Source organism: Podarcis bocagei, assembly GCF_964188305.1.
Source record: "Podarcis bocagei genome assembly, chromosome: 16".
Lineage (NCBI taxonomy): Eukaryota > Metazoa > Chordata > Lepidosauria > Squamata > Lacertidae > Podarcis > Podarcis bocagei.
The window spans coordinates 5652533-5670867 of NC_138142.1; the positions used below are offsets into that span (position 1 = coordinate 5652533).

Below are 18335 nucleotides of genomic sequence, written 5' to 3' on the forward strand. Positions count from 1 at the left end.
GTGACATCTGAAAATTACTGTAACGCCTGTACGCAACTCTAACCTTCAAATGTGCTAACAGCTAAAGCTATGACAGGAAGGACGTCATCTGCACATCCTGCCACTATGTGGTTTAGATATGAGTTGAAGAGCTTCTTGTGACCAACTCTAGCGGAAAACCCCCAACTTATACTGAAAGCTGCAGTTCTGGCTGCCATCCTATGCAATAGCCTTTGCCAGCCTGGTACTCTCTAGTTTTCTTTCATGGGGCGGATAGCACTTGTAGTCCAAAGCAGCTGCAGAACAACAGGTTGGCAAAGGCTGATATACTGGACTAACTGCCCTAACACAAGCTATTTAACTGCTCTGTTTAAGGGATTTCCCCATCTGAAACAAGCCTTCGAAAGCCAAGCCAACAAATATGGGTGATGGAAAGGTTACATTTGGGGCTTTTAGTTTTTTAAAATGAATGTTATGAACATTCTGTTTTATATACGTTATAAAATGAGATAAAAAATATGTTTACAAAAAAAGATTAAGAGCACCTCAGAGATTGAAGCAGAGTGTAAGATGAAGGTAGGTAACGCAGCCACAAAGCCATAAAGATGGGGAGGCAACCAGTTGATCAAAACCCAGGACAGGGAGAAAATACAACTTGGGGAAGTGACCTGGTGGAAGTAACATCTACTCCAGGAAACATTAGAAGCAGTTGCTGCACATGTAAAAGGCCCACTCTTTCAGAGTGAATACACAGGATGTGGAAATATTTGTAATATTAGAAGGAATTGCCCAGCTAAAGAAACTCAGTGCAGGAAGTGTTTTTTTAAAAATAGAGCATTTTACTAGCACGTGGGAGATTCTTTTCGGTATTTGCCATTTGCAATTGTAAGTGCTGTTGTGATTGTTCAAAGAAAGGTGACACGTCTCAGAGATGCAAAAGGTGTCGTCGTCGTAAATGGATGACATCCATGGCACTTTATGCAGTAGACCATGACAAAACACTGGCCGCCATCTTTCAGACTCAAGCTAAAAAAGTATAAAAAGAATCCACCACGTCCTTATTTGGGGGACCAGAACAAGAAAGGTCATTATTTCCAGTGGCTCAATCTCAAGAGTATAATGTGGCTGACAAACCCACAACGGTTGGTGCTGATGTATCTGTAGCCATGAACAAGGTGGAGTGCAATGACAACTACATGGTTCACAATGGAAGTCTGTTGAATTGTGCAACTTAATTTTTCCTTAATAGAAGAGACCTTCCCATGAAGCTCCACAACGGCCACTGATGCTTGTGAGTGAAAAAGAGTAAAGATGTACTCACTCGCATTCCTGCTGTGCAGACTTCTCTGCCAACAGCTGAAAATATGCCGTGACCTGCCATCTATGGATGATGGGTTGTATACAAATTTAATAAACAATAAAATAAAAAACAGGCTTCACCAGATCCATGGAGATCCAGGCCTTCAAGAAGTCTTGCTTACGTTAGAATATATCAGGATGTCCTAAACACCTCTGAAATACTTAAGAGATGACTAGAAAACACTTTGCAGGCTATGGAGCTCTGTGTCGTTGTGCCACAATCTATAATAGCATCAGGGTCTAACCAGATGCCATAAGCAAGCCAAGCTGACAAGTATGGTGGGCTGGCACTGGAAAGGACATAAAGAACTCTAATCTTGTGGGCATGAGGGATCTACTTTTATACTTGTTCCAATCTACCTGAATTGTAGGGTCTAGTGAAGAGGGAGTTTACAGTGGTACCTCGGGTTAAGAACTTAATTCGTTCCGGAGGTCCGTTCTTAACCTGAAACTGTTCTTAACCCGAAGCTAATGGGGCCTCCCGCTGCGCCGCAGTCGCACAATTTCTGTTCTCATCCTAAAGCAAAATTCTTAACCTGAGGTACTATTTCTGGGTTAGCGGAGTCTGTAACCTGAAGCGTCTGTAACCCGAGGTACCACTGTATGTATTTGTTGCTAACCCTGAAGAATGATTTCCATAGAAGACTGACTTTGGGCAGGTGTCTAGGATGTGAGATTTTAGGTTGAGGGGTACATCTTAGTGCTACACACCTTTTGGGGGAAAAGGGACCCACTTTCTCTTTTTCCACAGGTGTTTGGGCTGGTGAATTGTGGCTATTCTCAACTTTTGATCAGTCTCCCAATCTCTTTTATTCTCTCCCCCCATCCCCTCTTTTGGTGGCGTGAGAGTTTTTGTGGTGCTTTTTTGTGGTAACCCTCTTTCAGGGTGAAATAAATTAATTGCAATATAAATATTGGATATACGTGTTTACTTTTTTATTAAACTCGAAATTTTTGGTTGGCGAAGTGTGGGGGGGAGAAGAGATGTGTGTGGAATTTAATGCTTCCCTTTTCTTAGAACATTTTGTCATACATTCTGCTCTTCGTCAGCCACTTCTGGGGCAGCTTTTTCACTTTGCTAAATGACAAAAGCTGGGTTTGGTTTTTTTAAAAAACTTTTTTCTAATACATGCCCTGTCTCCCTTGCCCGCCCGCCTGCCCAACGGTGAACTTGCAGCCCATCCATCCTGGCCTTTGGGCAGCTGGGTAAGGTAGCCCTCCCACCTCGCCAGACCCTAATGGAAGGTTCCACCTCTCACTTTTCCTGCTATTGGCCCCGTGGGCGAGACCTGCCTGGTCCAAAAGGTTCTCTCGCGGGGCGGAGGGGGGTTCTGGCGGAAAGTTCTGGAACCCGAGAGGGAGAAAAGGCGGGAAGGGCGAGCGGGCTGCGATTGGCTGAGGGAGGCCCCCTACTCACCTCAGGGAAGGCGCCTTCAGCGAAGACCAGGAGCAGCGATGTTTTCCCGCAGCCCCCGTCGCCCACCACCACCACCTTCAGCTCTTTCTTCTTCTTCTTCTTCCTCCCACCCTCCGCAGGCGGGCGCTCGCCTTCCCCCGAGTCCCCGCCTGGCGCGGAGCCGTTACCTTCGGCCATGGGGCGGCTTCTCACGCCGCACCCCTTGGAAGCGCGGGAGGGAAGGGGCGCCTCTCTGAGGGAAAGGCAGCCCGGCGGAGCCCCTCCGTCCGTCCCTCGCTCGCTCCCTCAGCCCGGCAATGACAGAAGCCGGCTCCGCCGTCCTTCCTGCCGGCTCAGAAGACAGAGGAAGAGGCGAAGGATGCGGTCAGGCGCCCTCGGCGGGGCGGCCTCTCCCTCAGCGCAGCTCTTGCCTCAACCGCTAAAAAACACATTAGCAGCAACCCCAAACACACACACACACACACACGGAAAAAGTTTTATTGTTGGCGGTGTGACATTGCGGCCCCAAATGCGCACAGGAAAAAACGCCAGCAAGGCAAAAGTCTCCGCTCCCGAGGAGCTTACAGTGTAAATGCGACTTTGGAGAGATGGACGTGAGCGGTAAGCGGCATTTCACTTTAAAATGTATGCCCACATACCTGGAAGCCCATTAAATGTGTGGAATTTGTTTTTAGCTAGCGGCAGCACTTTTAACATGCTCAGAGTAACTAACTTGTGGAATTTTTTTTAAATTTTCCAAAAATAAAATACAATTACTGTAGTCAAACATTTTCCAATATACGTTTCCTTAGTAATCGACTTCCCTTCCATGGTTTCCTCAAAATTATCTATTGCTGCTGCATATTATAATTAAGTTATACCTTTCCCCCCTCCGATTTATTCTCAGAATAACAGTAACTGTTGAGCTTACACCAAACCTACTAGAGTTTACATCATTACATTAATATTTTTAATAACCTACAAACATTACCCAATCATCCTTAAAGGCTGTCTCATCTTAATTTTACTAGTTAAGTTTACTAATTCAGCATATTCAGTAAATTTCAACTGCCACCCCTCTTTTATAGGTACTGCACCCTCCCACCATTTGGGGGCATATAGCACTCTCACTGCAGTAGTCGTATACAGAAATAAATTCCTTTGAGTCTTTGGTACATCTGGTCCAGTTATCCCTAGGAGAAAAGCTGGGGTTTTTTTTGGGGGGGGGGAGTCCTCTTAAATATATTTTTTTATCTCATTAAGTTATCATCTCCCCAAATCCCTTAGCTATTCTACAAGTCCACTGCATTTCCAACACGTACCTGATACTGACTATACATCTTTGCTAGTTTACTTGGTGTAAAGTACCATCTATGAATCATTTTAATTTGTGGAACTGTTTGACCACAGTATGTAATGATGAAAACTAGCACAGTTAGCTTTCAATAAGGATTAAGATAAATTTCATTGAGGTCTATCTGTGACTGTTACATGTTTATCTAAACTAAGGTAACTGGTGACTCCACCTTGCTTGATCTGATCTGCATGAGAAACCACTTGAAAACCCCATGTGTGCCACCTTGAGCTCCATAGAAAGGTGGGCTATAAATGTATGAACTCAAGTAAATTCACTGTTTAGTGTGGCAAGAGAGTGGATCTGGGATTAAAACAGGATGGTACTCTCTTTGTGAGAACCACTCACCAGGCTTGTGCTGCTTTGAAAACAGGTTCATCGTTGGGGAGGTGATATACAAAGGACTTAGTATCCCCATATGTGTTTCTCTGTAAAATTAACTTTACCCCTTTGGAAGACTTCCTCACAAATCCAAATATTCTGAATCTCTTAACTGTTCAAGATAATAATATAAATAGGGGAAGTTGTTAACACTGAAATGTTATGTAATGGCTACAGAAAAAATAGACCCTAGTTATGAAAACACAAATTGCAGATTTCAGAAACATTGGTTGACAGCTACCTTTGGAAGCTGTCCAGACTTGTACCCTTGAAATAATAGGCGGGTGGGGTGGGAGTAATAGGAATCACACTTCTTTTGAAGCTGCACCACCCAACAGAGTGTAAAAATAATTGTGCACATTTACATTTTCCATGTGTATTAGCCACTTTTTGTTCACACCATTAAAATACCAATGTGTCAATATATTTTTTATTTCTTCAGCAACAGAAGGTAACATAACTTTGACAAAGCACCAACCATTCTGTAGTTACTCAAACTTCCACAGGGGGTCACTTAGGAACCTATTCAGCTATGTGGTGGGTAGCTGGGATCATAAACAGTAGTGATCCAAACCAGCGCTACAGAAAACCCAGATGTATGTTGTCTCATTTCTCAGTATAGGAATTTCTAACATGCTGTTTCTGCAATATAAGCAGTGTTTGAGGCAATTTAATTTTATTAAACCACCTAATAATTGGTAAGTTCCAGGATGCAGTTGGTCAGAATGCATGAGGTTTTTTCCTACTCAAGAAGGCTAGTACCCAATATGAAGGCATTCAAAATTCACCTGTTCTAGCAGGCTTTAGACCTAATTGGAACACATTTAATTATATACATTCCCTTGCTTTCTTGAAATTTTTGTTATTGCTTGCATTTTAGTATTTAAAGGTTGACTTTATTGTTAACTTTCTTTGATGTTCCTATTGATGCAGAAAGCTAGGATATAAATATTTTAATAACATAAAAATAATTAAGGTTTTGCGTTATGATCACTCACTAGGCAGAATTGGAGCTGCAACCTTTTTATCGATTTTAAAACTGCTTAATTTATTAAAAAAGCACCCCAGGTGAATTGAGGAACTTAAAAAGTCTATGTTTTTCATATAACTATTTATGAAAACTGTTGAAAGTCAACTGCTGAGAATGCATTTAATCACTTGTCTAAAGAAAGATTGGTTGATAGGATGGCACCATAGAAACATGCCCTCCCTTTAATTCTCACACCAGGGAAGGGGTCTTCTGGGATGGCATCTATCAAATAAGTCTTCTTAAACAGATGAATTAAGCGAATTCTGAGCTGCAAAGACTCACATTAGCCACCCAGTTTGCTGTGCTGGAGGCAGTCTGGATGGGGCAGAGGTGTCCCTTCACCCAGCCCTGCCTGGCTTCATATACGTGTATTGTACTTGATTTACTGTGCATCACTGGCAGCTCTATGTATGAACAGACTCCACTGATAAGATACTGCATTTCATGGGGACAGCAGATTTACATTTTGATCACTGGTGCTGAAAGTGCTGAATTAATCATGTTATTAACTTCATGCTGTAGTCACAATCTGATGAAGTTACATTGTGAATAAGCGCATATGTGTTCTCTGAATCACAACAATTTAACAGCAAAGGTGGTATTTTAGCCACAATCCAGAGTCTTATGTGTTGCTTGTACAGTTGCAAGTGACATTTTTCAACCCCAATTACAAATCTGGTTTGTTATCAAAATTTACGGACTTTCAGCTGTTTGCAATGAGCAAATCAAACAAAAGCAATTGAAATAGCTCAACACAACGGATGCTTCAAGTGGTTTCCGCAAATTCAGCTGAAAATGCAACTTATAGTGGCTTCTCCACTCCCACTATTATTCAGCCCCCTGAATAGAATTCTTCACAACAGCATAAATATAACAGTTGTCTCAAGCACACCTGATTCAACTAAGCAAGGGCGTGCGTGAGCTGTAACACATGAAATACACAAGTTGGCTAGGGGTTTACAGAATGTCAAATTTGGCTGCCTGCTAGAAATATGGCTAAGTAAAGACAATGGTCCAAGAAGGTAAGAGAAGAGAAGATAGCCAGTGTGGTGTAGTGGTTAAGAGCAGTAGTCTCGTAATCTGGGGAACCGGGTTCACTTCTCCGCTCCTCCACATGCAGCTGCTGGGTGACCTTGGGCTAGTCACACTTCTTTGAAGTCTCTCAGCCCCACTCACCTCATGTTAGCCGCTTTGAGACTCCTTAAAGGGAGTGAAAGGCGGGATATCAAATCCAAACTCTTCTTCTTCATCACAAACAAGAAGCAGGATACAAAAAGATAGTGAAGGCACTCCATGTTCATATAGACCAGGGGTAGGCAACCTAAGGCCCATGGGCCACAAGCGGCCCACGGGGGTCATTTAACCGGCCATGAGCTTCCCCCAAACCAAGCTGCCCACTCAGCGAGTCCCTGCGCACTGCACTAAACCAGCGCACCACAGGGACTTGCTTTCACGGTGCCGAAAATCATGTCTGAGCAGAAGCCGGAAATTGCATCTGCGCAGACACCAGAAAATCATGGGCGTGCACACTCATGTGCATGCGCAGTCTGGCCCAGAGAGGGATCTCCGCTGGAGTGAATTGGCCCAGGCGAGGTAAACCTTGCCGACCCCTGCTATAGACACCGTTGGACACATAGTTCACAAGTTTAAAGTTAGAGGAACAATGGTTACACTACCTGAATGGGGCAAAAAAAGGAAGCGATCTGCGGCAGCAACCAGATTTCTGAGAAGGCAGGCTGGGAAAAATCCTCGAGTGGCTGCAAAAGAGCCGTAGCAAAAGTTGGTTGCAGCAGGCACTGAAGTTTCAGTGAGCACAGTAAGGTGCATACTAAATGCAGGAGGTTTCCATGCCAGAACTCCAAGACGTTCACCACTGCTGACCAAAAGCACAAGAAAAGTTGGTTCCAATATGCTCAAAATCATATAAATAGTAGTTTTGAAGCTCTGTTCTGTGAAGCGATGAAACAAAATTGGAACTTTTCGGCCCCATGGATCAGCCCTATGTCAAGGAAGAATGAAGCATTTGTTGAAAAGAACATTGCCTACAATGAAGCATGGTGGTGACTTGGTGATGCTCTAGGGCTACTCTGCATCCTCTGGCACTGAAAATTTGCAGTGTGTGGAAGGCAGGATAGATTCATTGAAGTTTCAGGAAATCCTAGGAGGAAACATCATGCTGTCTGTGAGAAAGTTGAAGCTTGGGCATCAGTGGACCTTCCAACAGGACAATGATCCCAAGCATACCTCAAATTCCACCAAGGCTTGGTTGCAGAAGAAGTCCTGGAAGGTTCTACAGTGGCCATTATAGTCACCTGACTTGAACCCCATAGTAAATGTCTGGTGAGATTTGAGGAAGGCAGCTGCAGCACGCAAACCCAAGAATATTACTGAACTGGAGGCCAATGCTCATGAGGAATGGGCTCAGACACCTCATGAGTGCTGCCAGAAGCTGCTGTCTGCTATGCATCTCGTTTGCAGCAGCAAAAGGCTGCTCTACTAAGTAATAAAGATGCTTGTCATGAAGGGGTTGAATAATAGTGAGACTGGATAAATCAGTGTAAAGTTGCAATTTCAGCTTAATTTGGGGAAACCATTTGAAGCGTCCATTGTGTTGAGCTATTTCAATTGCTTTTGTTTGATTTGCTCATTGCAAACAGCTGAAAGTCTGTAAATTTTGATAATAAACCAAATTTGCAATGAGGTTGAATAATTTCAATTGCAACTGTATGCATATCAGGTCGTATACCTACACACACATTCAAAAAGATTTGTTAATTACTCCAGTGCTATTTTTCTAGAAAAAGAGGTGCCAGAACTCACCGTGAACACCTCCCTTGTTCTCTTACAATGGCAATGGTGCCCGCCTGAGAGGTGCCGGAACTGAGTTCCAGTGAGTTTTGGCTGGAAAAAAAGCCCAGCCTATTACTAATAAAATCCTGCCTAATATGAAATAACGCAGCACTTCTCTCCTTAACAGATAAAACATTAGGGGTTTGCATGTTCCGCTTCTACATGCAATCTGCCATTCTTTAAAACCCTGACATTTTATCTCTCATTTTAAAAGTCTAGACTTGCATGGTTTTCTAGTATATAATTTATACTTCTCTCTGCTTGATTGTGCCACTAGATGGCCTTCTAGATCTGAACAAAAACACCCAAACTCATATACAGGTAGCTGTAGTCTATTTTGACAGGTAAATCAATACAAAAAAAAGGTAGTACCTGGGCAAAGGAGCATGTTAATTGTCCAGAAAGAGCAAAGGGCCAGAATCCAAAGTACTGTGTACTTTTCCAGTGGGGCTTTAGACCTGTTTTTCTTGAAGAACTGCTCCATAAGCAGCATGCAAATCAGTTGATTTTTTTGCTGGGGGGCAGGGGGTTCCAAGACTAGCTTATAGTATTTGTCAAAAATCTATTTGGCACACATAAGTATGCCGTTTGGATTCCAGTAACAGCAAAGAGATAGAAAGTAAAATGAGTAACACTTCTCCTTTTTTTTTGCCTCACCAATTGGAGTTTTTATAGAGAAATATTTAGTACAGGCATAAGCAATTTTTTTCCAGTACAGTATCATGTATCATTCATTTCTTATAAACTAAAGAGGGTCAAATGCTATAGTGGTGGTGGGCTGCAATTTGCTGAGGACCCAAGATAAGTAAAGGGCCCATTTTCCTACCAGAACCACCATTCACTTTGCAGACAGCATGTAGAAATGAATGAAAGTATTCAGCTAGGACCGGGAGACCTGAGTTCAAATCTCAATGCATCTGTGCTCAGTACGTGATATTCGCCAAGTCACTCTCAGTCTAAACTTCCGCACCAGGTTATGAGGATAAGAGTGGTGGTAGGCTCTGTGTTACACTTTTAAGACCCTGGGAGAAAAAGTGTAAGACAGAGCCTACCACCCCTTTGATCCTCATAACCCTGTATGGAAGCTTAGGCAGAGTGTGACTGGGTTTGAACTCAGGTCTCCCAGTCCTAGTTAAACACTTTGATCTGTATCATGTTACATCCAAAGTGTTGTGGTGCTAGTAGGGCAATGGGCCATTTACTCATGTTGGGTCCTCAGCCAATACGGCCCACCACCATTATAGCAGCTGACCTAATTTTATTTATATATAAGGAAATTTGCAAACTTCAGCTGGTGAATCTGCTGCACTTTTTATTCAATATTGGTAATATGGAGACCAAATTCATGATGTTCACTTACCCTTGTTTTTGAGAAGCATTTTTTAAAGTACTGATATTTTAAAATACTCAGGAGGTTACAGTCATATATACACTTAAGTGTGAACTCAGTGGCATCACTTCCAGAACAAACAGAGACATCAGCCGGCACAGATGCAACCTTCAGAAATATTTTTTGTACTTAGGTATGAAATAAAGAAATGCAAGATTCCTAATATCTTCCTTAAAATATTTGGTCATTGTTTTTCAACTCCTAAAGCATGAAGCTATAATGTTGGATTTTTGAAACAAGTTCTTAGAATTGGAATTTAGAGCCCCCAAATCTATTTTTATAGATAGGCTTTTAGTTACAAAACCTAAAGTGCTCCAATTTTGAGTTCTGCATAGGGGCTAGAATCCTACAGGTACTATCTATGTAGTATGTAGTAGTTGGTTTCAGAGAAAAATACTTGTCTTCAAAACCGGCAAAATAAAAGTTTAAATGTTTTATTTGCTCTTCATAATAAATAAAACCCATCAATATAATCCAGATCTCATTCAAAATAGAGGGGGAGGGACTTCCCTTAGTGTCAATCTAGAATAATTTTATGAATTATGATACAAATTATGATATTGCACATATAATCATGAGAACTAATAGAAACCTAGCCTTCAATAACAATATATTTATAACCCTCATCCCTCCTTTACTCTTACAGTACTCTCGAAACAGGACATTTTGGCACAAGTCGACTTACAGGCAGCGTAAGTACATAAGGCCTTCTGATTTGTAAAAAAACAAAACAAAAACTCCAAAGCTAAACTCTAGTTATTCAACTTGCATTGCTCCACTGTTGTGTTACATGTAACCAAAATATATTGGAGGTTCATTATACTGTACATGTATGAAGGAGATAACTGACACAGCCATCAGGTCTATTCTAAATAATAGTTCACGAGAGACTAGTTTTTATGTGATTTTGTTCCATCCTGTTCTTCCAACTTTGCAGCTTTAGGACAGCCGTGAGTCCACTGCTGAAAGTCTAGTCCTTTTCACCATCTCCATAGGGTTAGTGGAAAGGCACCAAAGTTAATACCACTTGAGACTAACCATAGAGTCAACTTTAACAAAGTCTGTGAGGCAATTCAAGAGTAAAATATTTTTATTAGAAAAATGGGGGAAGAATACAAGAAGCTGTAGAAATCCCATTTGGTTATGTTGCTACAACTATTTTCATTCAGAGTCAGGATAGGCAGCACCCGGCTTACACAGAGGTTGTGTTCCAAGGCACCACACGTGTCAATGAAATCACACATAATTGAAACCAATTGAAAATGCCTGCAAACATCTGTCTTTATGACATTTCTGGATCACTTCTAGGTTCGGTGTGATGCATGGTAGAGCTGGGTGATATCTGGTCTTCAACACTGCAATATATCACCAGCTGAACATCACAATATATATCACAATGCCTGAAATAAGGATGGAGTTATGTAGAGGCATTGGCTGGCTTCACTGTCTTTTATGCATCATGATTTTTGCAGGTGCCTGCTCTTGTGATTCACTGCCCCCTTCCATGAGGCAGGGGAGAGCTGAGCTGGCAAGAGTTAACAGGGGCTGCAGGAATCAAGAGAAGCATTGGCTGGCTTCAAAGTTTTTCCCACGTTCTGATTTTTGTATCACACACACACATGAAGATTTGCAATATATTGCCAGGTCAAAAATTGTGAAACGGATATCATATGGACTTCAAACCAGTTTTGGACAATATATTGATATATCACTCAGCCCTAATACACGGTTGCACACATACTGAATGTGTGTAAATGGGGGCTGCCTGTATCATGTCACACTTGCTTCCATTCCGTTAAAGTAACACCATTCAATCATTAACCCATATTAGGAAAATTCAAATGTTGCACAAATCATACCAATAGTACAAGTAGTATGATTTTTCTTCTTCCATACTAGCTGGTTCCTTCAGCTGAATTTCCCACATCTTTTCTATTGGATACACAAAGTTGGGTCACTATTAGAATCAGCTTCCAATGATTCCAATAGTAGAAGAAATGGTCCTAACAATTAAGATAGTCAGGCCCTAAAATCATAGTATTAATACATACAGGTATTATAATATGCTACTTCCAATGATAACTAAACAACATGAGATACATTTGTTTCAGGGTAGTGCTAATAGAGCACACAGGAAATGAGCTGTGGCCTCTATCATAAAGCATGTAAGAGCAGGGCCCCAAGTTTCCTGTGTTACATTAAGCAATCTGGATCACACTACTTCCTCATTTATTGCTTACATGTCACAAGATGACATTCTTCTAAAGCAGGCATTCTAAAGCAAGTGTGTGTGATTTTACCACTCAGTATTTTCACAGGTTTTTCCAACCTACAAATACACAGGTGTTTATGCAAAGAAGTTTCCTAACACTGATTTTAAAAGGGAAGGGAGGACTTGCTCACAAAGAAGCAAGTAATTATCCAAGGGTAGGGTGGCCCAAATGGTGACTGTATTCTCCACTTATTTCAGAAAATGTAGCACCAACTAAAAAGATGATTGAAAGCAGATAAAGAATCAAAATCTAAATATTTACATAATTTTTGAGCGGAATGATGTCAAATTCTGCTCCTCCCACCCCCAAGTTTTTGTTGTCAAGCTACTGTGCTACAGTGATAAAAGCCATACTTGTAAGAGTTCCCTTGTAAGGAACTAGGCCCTCCTCACAGTGTAATCTCAGCCCTATTTGCAACTCATAAGAACAGGTGGTCTTCTGTACTAGAATAAGGTCTACCTCCTTCTCACAGTGGCTAACCAGATGCATGAAGGAAGCCTAGGAAGGCCTAGCATCATGATCACTGGCTTCCAATCAATCTTGTTTGCATTTACTGACATATTTAGTGTTGCTTACACTGTACAGTGGTGCCCCGCAAGACGAATGCCTCGCAAGACGGAAAACTCGCTAGACGAAAGAGTTTTCCGTTTTGGAGGTGCTTTGCAAAACGAATTTCCTATGGGCTTGCTTCGCAAGACGACAATGTCTTGCGAGTTCCTGCTGGTTCCCCCCCCCTTTTCTAAGCCGCTAATCAGCTGATCCGATCAGCAGATAAGCCTCTAAAAGCCGCTAATAGCGCTAATCCGCTAATCCTTCAATGGGCTTGCTTCGCAAGACGAAAAAACCGCTAGACGAAGAGAGGTATGTATGGTGATTGTATAGGCAGTTGTGTATAGTCCCAGGAAGGAATAGAATATATTAAGGCTGCCCAGTGTAGTTGGTGCAACCCGGTCAGATGGGTGGGGTATTATTATTATTATTAATAATTATTATTAGCTATCCCTCTTTAGGATCTGCTATGCAGCTAGATGCATGCCAGCAATCCTAGTCTGGTGTTGGTGTTACCATATGCCAGGTCTGTACAGTATAAGCCAACAACTATCCATGATTTGATTGTGGATAAGTAGGCCAACCTGGAATCATTATTGTGCCTTAGGTAGACAAACAGGGATCCAGTATTCACATAGCTTTGTCCCTTCAAGTACTTGTTGCAGCACTTGTCCACTCCCCTCTCCCCACTGTGATGCTGGGTGAATGACACCCCCAAACTTACAGAATCTGAAGGATACTTGAATACTCATGGGGATTTTCTGGTTGACATGGCACTCATATTAACACTGGCATTGCTTTGGTCAGATTCATCAATAAAATTGCTGAGTGTCGTTGCCAACTGCAGAGCCCATAGGGCTTCCTTGTATTCCAGTGAACTATGGGCAGTGAAGCAGGAAGATCAATAGCTGATAAGCAGATGTTTAGCATAAGAGTTTGGAGGGAACATCCAGTAAACTAATAGGACAGTAATTGGGGGGGGGGTTTATCCCCTTTCCTGTGAATTGGCACAATTTCTAGCACTCAGTTTCTAGCCTGCTGGAATTTGGGCTGTATTATTTATGTGTGTGAAAAGCCTAGCCAAGATGGGTTGCCACCAGTCCATATGTGCCTTAAAGAGCTCCGGCGGCATCATATCCTCACCTGGCCCTTTATTTAATTTCAGGCTTCTATGAGTGATTTTATTTCTGCAGGGAATACTACTTGCCATTCCAGTAGTTTTGACCATTCAATGGTCTCATCAGCAGTCATTGGTTGCCCTGTCTGCTCTCCAACTAGTTCTGCGTAGTAGTCCATCCAATGTTGTGCCGATATGGTGGCATCTAGGTCAATAGCTGGTACACAAGTGATGTAAATAAATCCTTGTATGAATGTGATTGGGCACATTATTTTGTTTACGATGTGTTTGTACAGAAGATTTACCTTAAGTCCAGCAGAGCTTTTCTGACTGGTGAATTGACTAGTATCTTCTGTCCAAAGGAGGTGGTGGTCTGCAGTAAAAAATGTACACCACATTTTGTGGATAAAATTGCTCAAATTAGTATGGAACTGGATGTGACAGTTAGAACTAGTCTTGAGGAAGTGTCCAGTCAAGTTACTTTGGATCAGTTTCAGTTCTTGCAGTCCAAGGATGTGAACAGCCATATTTCCTCTTGATTCTTGCCCACTATAGTTTATAAAAAAAAGTCAAAGGGGTGTGGCTGGGTGGGTTCAGGGAGTGGTGAACGCCTCATTGTGGGAAAAGGGGAGATACTGTTGGCCCTAAAGAATGTGGTGGTTTATAGGTGGTATATAACACCTACCAAAATATCCAAAATCTATAAAACAAAATCTAAAATGTATTAGAGGTGTGATCAGTCAGAGGGGACGCTACTTTATATGTGGAGGACCTGTAACAAAATGAAGAGTTTCTGGGAAATGTTATATTAGGAGTTCAAAAAAACACTGTGGTGTTTTCTTTTGTAGTTTGTTTTCTAAGTGTTGTGTGTATGTGCTATAATAATAAGTTAATAAAAAGCATTTGCAAAAAAAGAAAGAAAAGAAAGTAGTGGTGTATTCCCCACTCAAGAGGACTACCCTGAACCCAGAATTATTGAACAACTAGTGCCTGTAGCGACAATGGCCTTTTTGGGCAAGATGCTGAAGAGGCTGGTGGCAGCCCAACTGTAAATATGTTCAAAGGAAACAAATAATCTAGACATATTTCAATCCAGCTTCACAGCAGGATATGGCACTGAAATTGCCTTGGTCAGTGACCTATAAGTGAAAGGGACAGAGGGAGCACAAGCTTGTTAGTTCTCTTTAACCTCTCTGCAGCTTTTGATACTGTTGACCATGGTATCCTCCTGGAACAGCTTTGGGAATAGGGAGCGCTGTTCTGCAGTATTCTTCTCCCAAGAGAGCATAGCCACAAGAGACTATTCTTTAGTGCCTTGGACGTTAAGCCTGTGAGGTCCCTCAGGGGTCAATTTTGTCTTTCAAGCTTGTTAACATTTAAATGAAGCTGTTGGAGGATGTCATCAGTGGATCTGGAGAAAGGTGTCATCTAATTCCCTTGGTTGAAGAGGAAAAGCCCTACATACCAAGGAAAAGCACTCAAACCCCTTTGACTTGAAGCTGTGAAAGATTCCAGCCACAGCATATTGATGACACCTAGCACTATATTTTCATACCATCAGAATTAGGGACTGTTCACATGCTTAACCACTGGGTGGAGCTGGTAATGGACTGCAGATAGAGATACCATGTGTTGCAGTTCTCAAATCCAGGAAATATGGAAACAGCCTGTTCTGGATAGGTTGCACTCCCCTTGAAGGGACAGATGTGTAGCTTAGAAGTACTCCTTGATCCATTTATGGCACTTGAGGCCAAGGTGGCTAGGACTACCTACTTCCAGCTCTTGCCCTTCCTGTACAGAGATAGCCTGGCCACAGTGATCCATGCTTTGATGACTTCCAAGCTGAACTATTGCAATACACTTGGGGTCAACAAACTTTTTCAGCAGGGGGCCGGTCCACTGTCCCTCAGACCTTGTGGGGGGCCGGACTATATTTTTTGGGGGGAATGAATGAATTCCTATGCCCCACAAATAACCCAGGGATGCCTTTTAAATAAAAGGACACATTCTACTCATGTAAAAACACGAAGATTCCCAGACTGTCCGCAGGCCGGATTTAGAAGGTGATTGGGCCGGATCTGGCCCCTGAGCCTTAGTTTGCCTACCTATGCTACAGGGCTGCCCTTAAGGACTGTTCAGAAGCTGCAACTAGTGCACAACACAGCAATGAGACTGCCAGTGGATGTTTCTGGTCAGACACACATCATACCAGCCAGTCTTCTGCAATGGTTGCCAATTGACTGTCGAGTCCAATTTAAGTTGTTGACATCGACACACAATGATTTAGGCCCCAATTATGTGATGGAAAGCCTTCTCCCATAAGGAGAAGAAGATTTCTTACCTGCCCTTCACAATAAGATCCCAGGGTGGATTACAATAATAGAAATGAACAATGATAAAAACAGCAAACCATTACAATGATAAAGCCTAAAACCATTCCAAATGGAACAGAACTGTATAAATTGAACAAAAGAGGTGAGTCCCACAAAACTAAAAACTGTGCAACTACCACTGTGGAGAGTTCCACAATTTAGGGGTACCACAGAGAAAGCCCTCTTCTGGAGGTGCTAGAACTACCAGGAGAGCCCACTCTGCAGATCTTAACACCAAAGAACATCAGTAGGAATGGAGACAGTCTTTCAGATATTTGGGGCTCAAATATTTTAGAGCTTTAGACACCAACTGAGTACCTCAAATTGGGCCAAGATAGGAGTTTGCAAGTTCTGAAGTCTGGGTTGTGGGGAGACAGCCTGTTTTGGACGGAGTTGCACTCCCAAGAAGGAGCAGATTCCTATATTGGGGATGTTCCTTAACCCAACACTGACCCTAGAGGCTTAGTTAGCCTGAGAGGCTAGGGGTGCCTATTTCTGACTATGACTGGTTTGCCAGCTGAAATTATCTGGACACTGTATTCCACTCTAGTAACCTCAAGATGGAACTACGGTACTTTAGTGATTTGGAAACTTCAACTGGTCCAAAATGCAATATGAAGAGAGCACTATCATGCAGTTATGGTTGCTGCATTTTGGATCATTTTAAATTTCCAAATCATATTCAAGTGCAGCCTTATGAAGAAAACATTACAATAGTCCTGTCCTTATGAGCTCCAGGTTTCTGTAACTATCTTGTATCCTGGGTCCTTTTCCCAATTCTCAGCCACCTCCCATATAAGAAAACCATCCCAGCTGAACTGACAGCTTTCCCTTTCCTCACAAGAAGCTCATTTGCAAATCACTTGGTCTTCTGAAAAACTGACCATTAAGCCATTGAGTATGGGCACAAAGCACTAAACAATATTTCGTGAGCTGAATACAGGCAATCAAAACCCACATGAATTTATTGCAGCCTTACAGTCTCCTTGCATGTTATTACAAGGGCAAAAACAAAACCCAGCATTTTACACAATGGTAGTCATTATTTAAAAGTAATTTAGAAAAGGCCCTTTTCACATATAGAACAAATAAAAGGAATGCATCTCAGTCCTTCTCACTGGAAAATTAGCAGTGTGGTGATGGGTATGCTCACAGAAAAATACCCTAAGAGGAAAAATTGTGATCTCCTTTACCTTCAGAAATTTATGATCTCAAGAGCAAATAATTCTTGAAACTTTAATCTAGACCCATCTTGTAACATTTTAATGACTCAGAAAATGTAAAGATTTAAGAAAACAATGTCTCTTTTAAGTCTTCAGATTAACAAATGTAGGAGTGAGAAAAGAGGACTCCCCAAACTATTGTTAACCCATAACATTCAAGTATTATTTTAACACATTTCTATACCAACCATCAATTCAAAATTGCAATTAGTCAAGGTCCAGACTGAATTTGATAAGCTCAGGAGTTTTTACCTGCAGCTTAAAGTATTTTGTTTTTCAGAGCAAGCATGATCAGTGGCGTAGCGTGGGGGGTGCAGGGGGGGCCGGCCTCACCGGGCGCAACATCTGGGGGTTAGGGTTAGGGGGCGCAAATCCACGGGTTAGGGGGCGCAAATTACTTGCCTTGCCCCGGGTGCTGACAACCCACGCTACGCCACTGAGCATGATTTCAGGAAAGCATGATTACAGTTCATAAAAAGAAAACCACTGCATGTTTTCAACCCAGGAAGAGAAGGCAAGAATGGGGAAGAAGTTAGTTATCTTAAGTTAGTTGGATAGTGCTAGATGTTCTACACACATAGACGGACCCACAAAATGTTTAATTTAAAGCAGTGAGGAAGAGTGAGTGGCTTTTGTTTGCAATTTTTGCATAACAGAAAGCTGAATTTAAAATCTGAATGATGTGAAACACACTTGATATTTTGAACTATCTGCTACAGGCAAATAGCCAGCCACATTAAAGGGTTAAATTACTGTAATCCAGGGACAAGAGGAGCACTAATGCTTTTTAACATTCTGTCAAATCAGCAAGTTTCCTCCTGAAGATTCCCGCCAAAAGCTGCAAGATATTCAAAGCAATTCAAGCATTCCATTCAGTTATGCATTGTTTCTTTAAAATATGCATAGAAACAAACTATCGGGCTAAATATATGGAGCTAACCCCAAAAGTCCATTTTCATAAGCTGAGGATCTTTGCCACAGTGAGAATATACCAAGAGACTAAACAAATTATATAGCTTCTTCCACCTGAAGCTATGACAAAACAAAAGATTTTTAGCAGCT

General features: G+C 41.9%; 3 protein-coding genes across 8 annotated transcripts in view; 2 read left to right on the top strand and 1 right to left on the bottom strand.

The window, feature by feature from the left end:
- LOC308576029 (uncharacterized protein) overlaps positions 1 to 18335 on the top strand; it is a 166927-nt gene that overhangs the window by 52609 nt on the left and 95983 nt on the right. The window lies entirely within an intron of this gene.
- Positions 1 to 18335, bottom strand: part of RHOF (ras homolog family member F, filopodia associated) — a 31814-nt gene that overhangs the window by 8274 nt on the left and 5205 nt on the right. The window contains exon 1 of one of the 5 annotated variants that reach the window (XM_081175017.1): positions 2756 to 3038. The exons of the other annotated variants lie outside the window; for them this stretch is intronic. Within the exon in view, the coding sequence (XP_081031143.1) occupies positions 2756 to 2932 (177 nt within the window). The 5' untranslated portion in view covers positions 2933 to 3038. Of the gene's footprint in view, positions 1 to 2755; positions 3039 to 18335 lie in introns of those variants that run through there. 5 annotated transcript variants of the gene reach the window in all.
- The window catches only part of SETD1B (SET domain containing 1B, histone lysine methyltransferase), a 69537-nt gene continuing 54529 nt past the window's right edge, over positions 3328 to 18335 (top strand). The window contains exons 1-2 of one of the 2 annotated variants that reach the window (XM_081174635.1): positions 3328 to 3348; positions 10386 to 10431. In XM_081174635.1, the coding sequence (XP_081030761.1) occupies positions 3343 to 3348; positions 10386 to 10431 (52 nt within the window). In that variant the 5' untranslated portion in view covers positions 3328 to 3342. Of the gene's footprint in view, positions 3349 to 8151; positions 10432 to 18335 lie in introns of those variants that run through there. The other variant, XM_081174632.1, reaches the window with a different exon arrangement.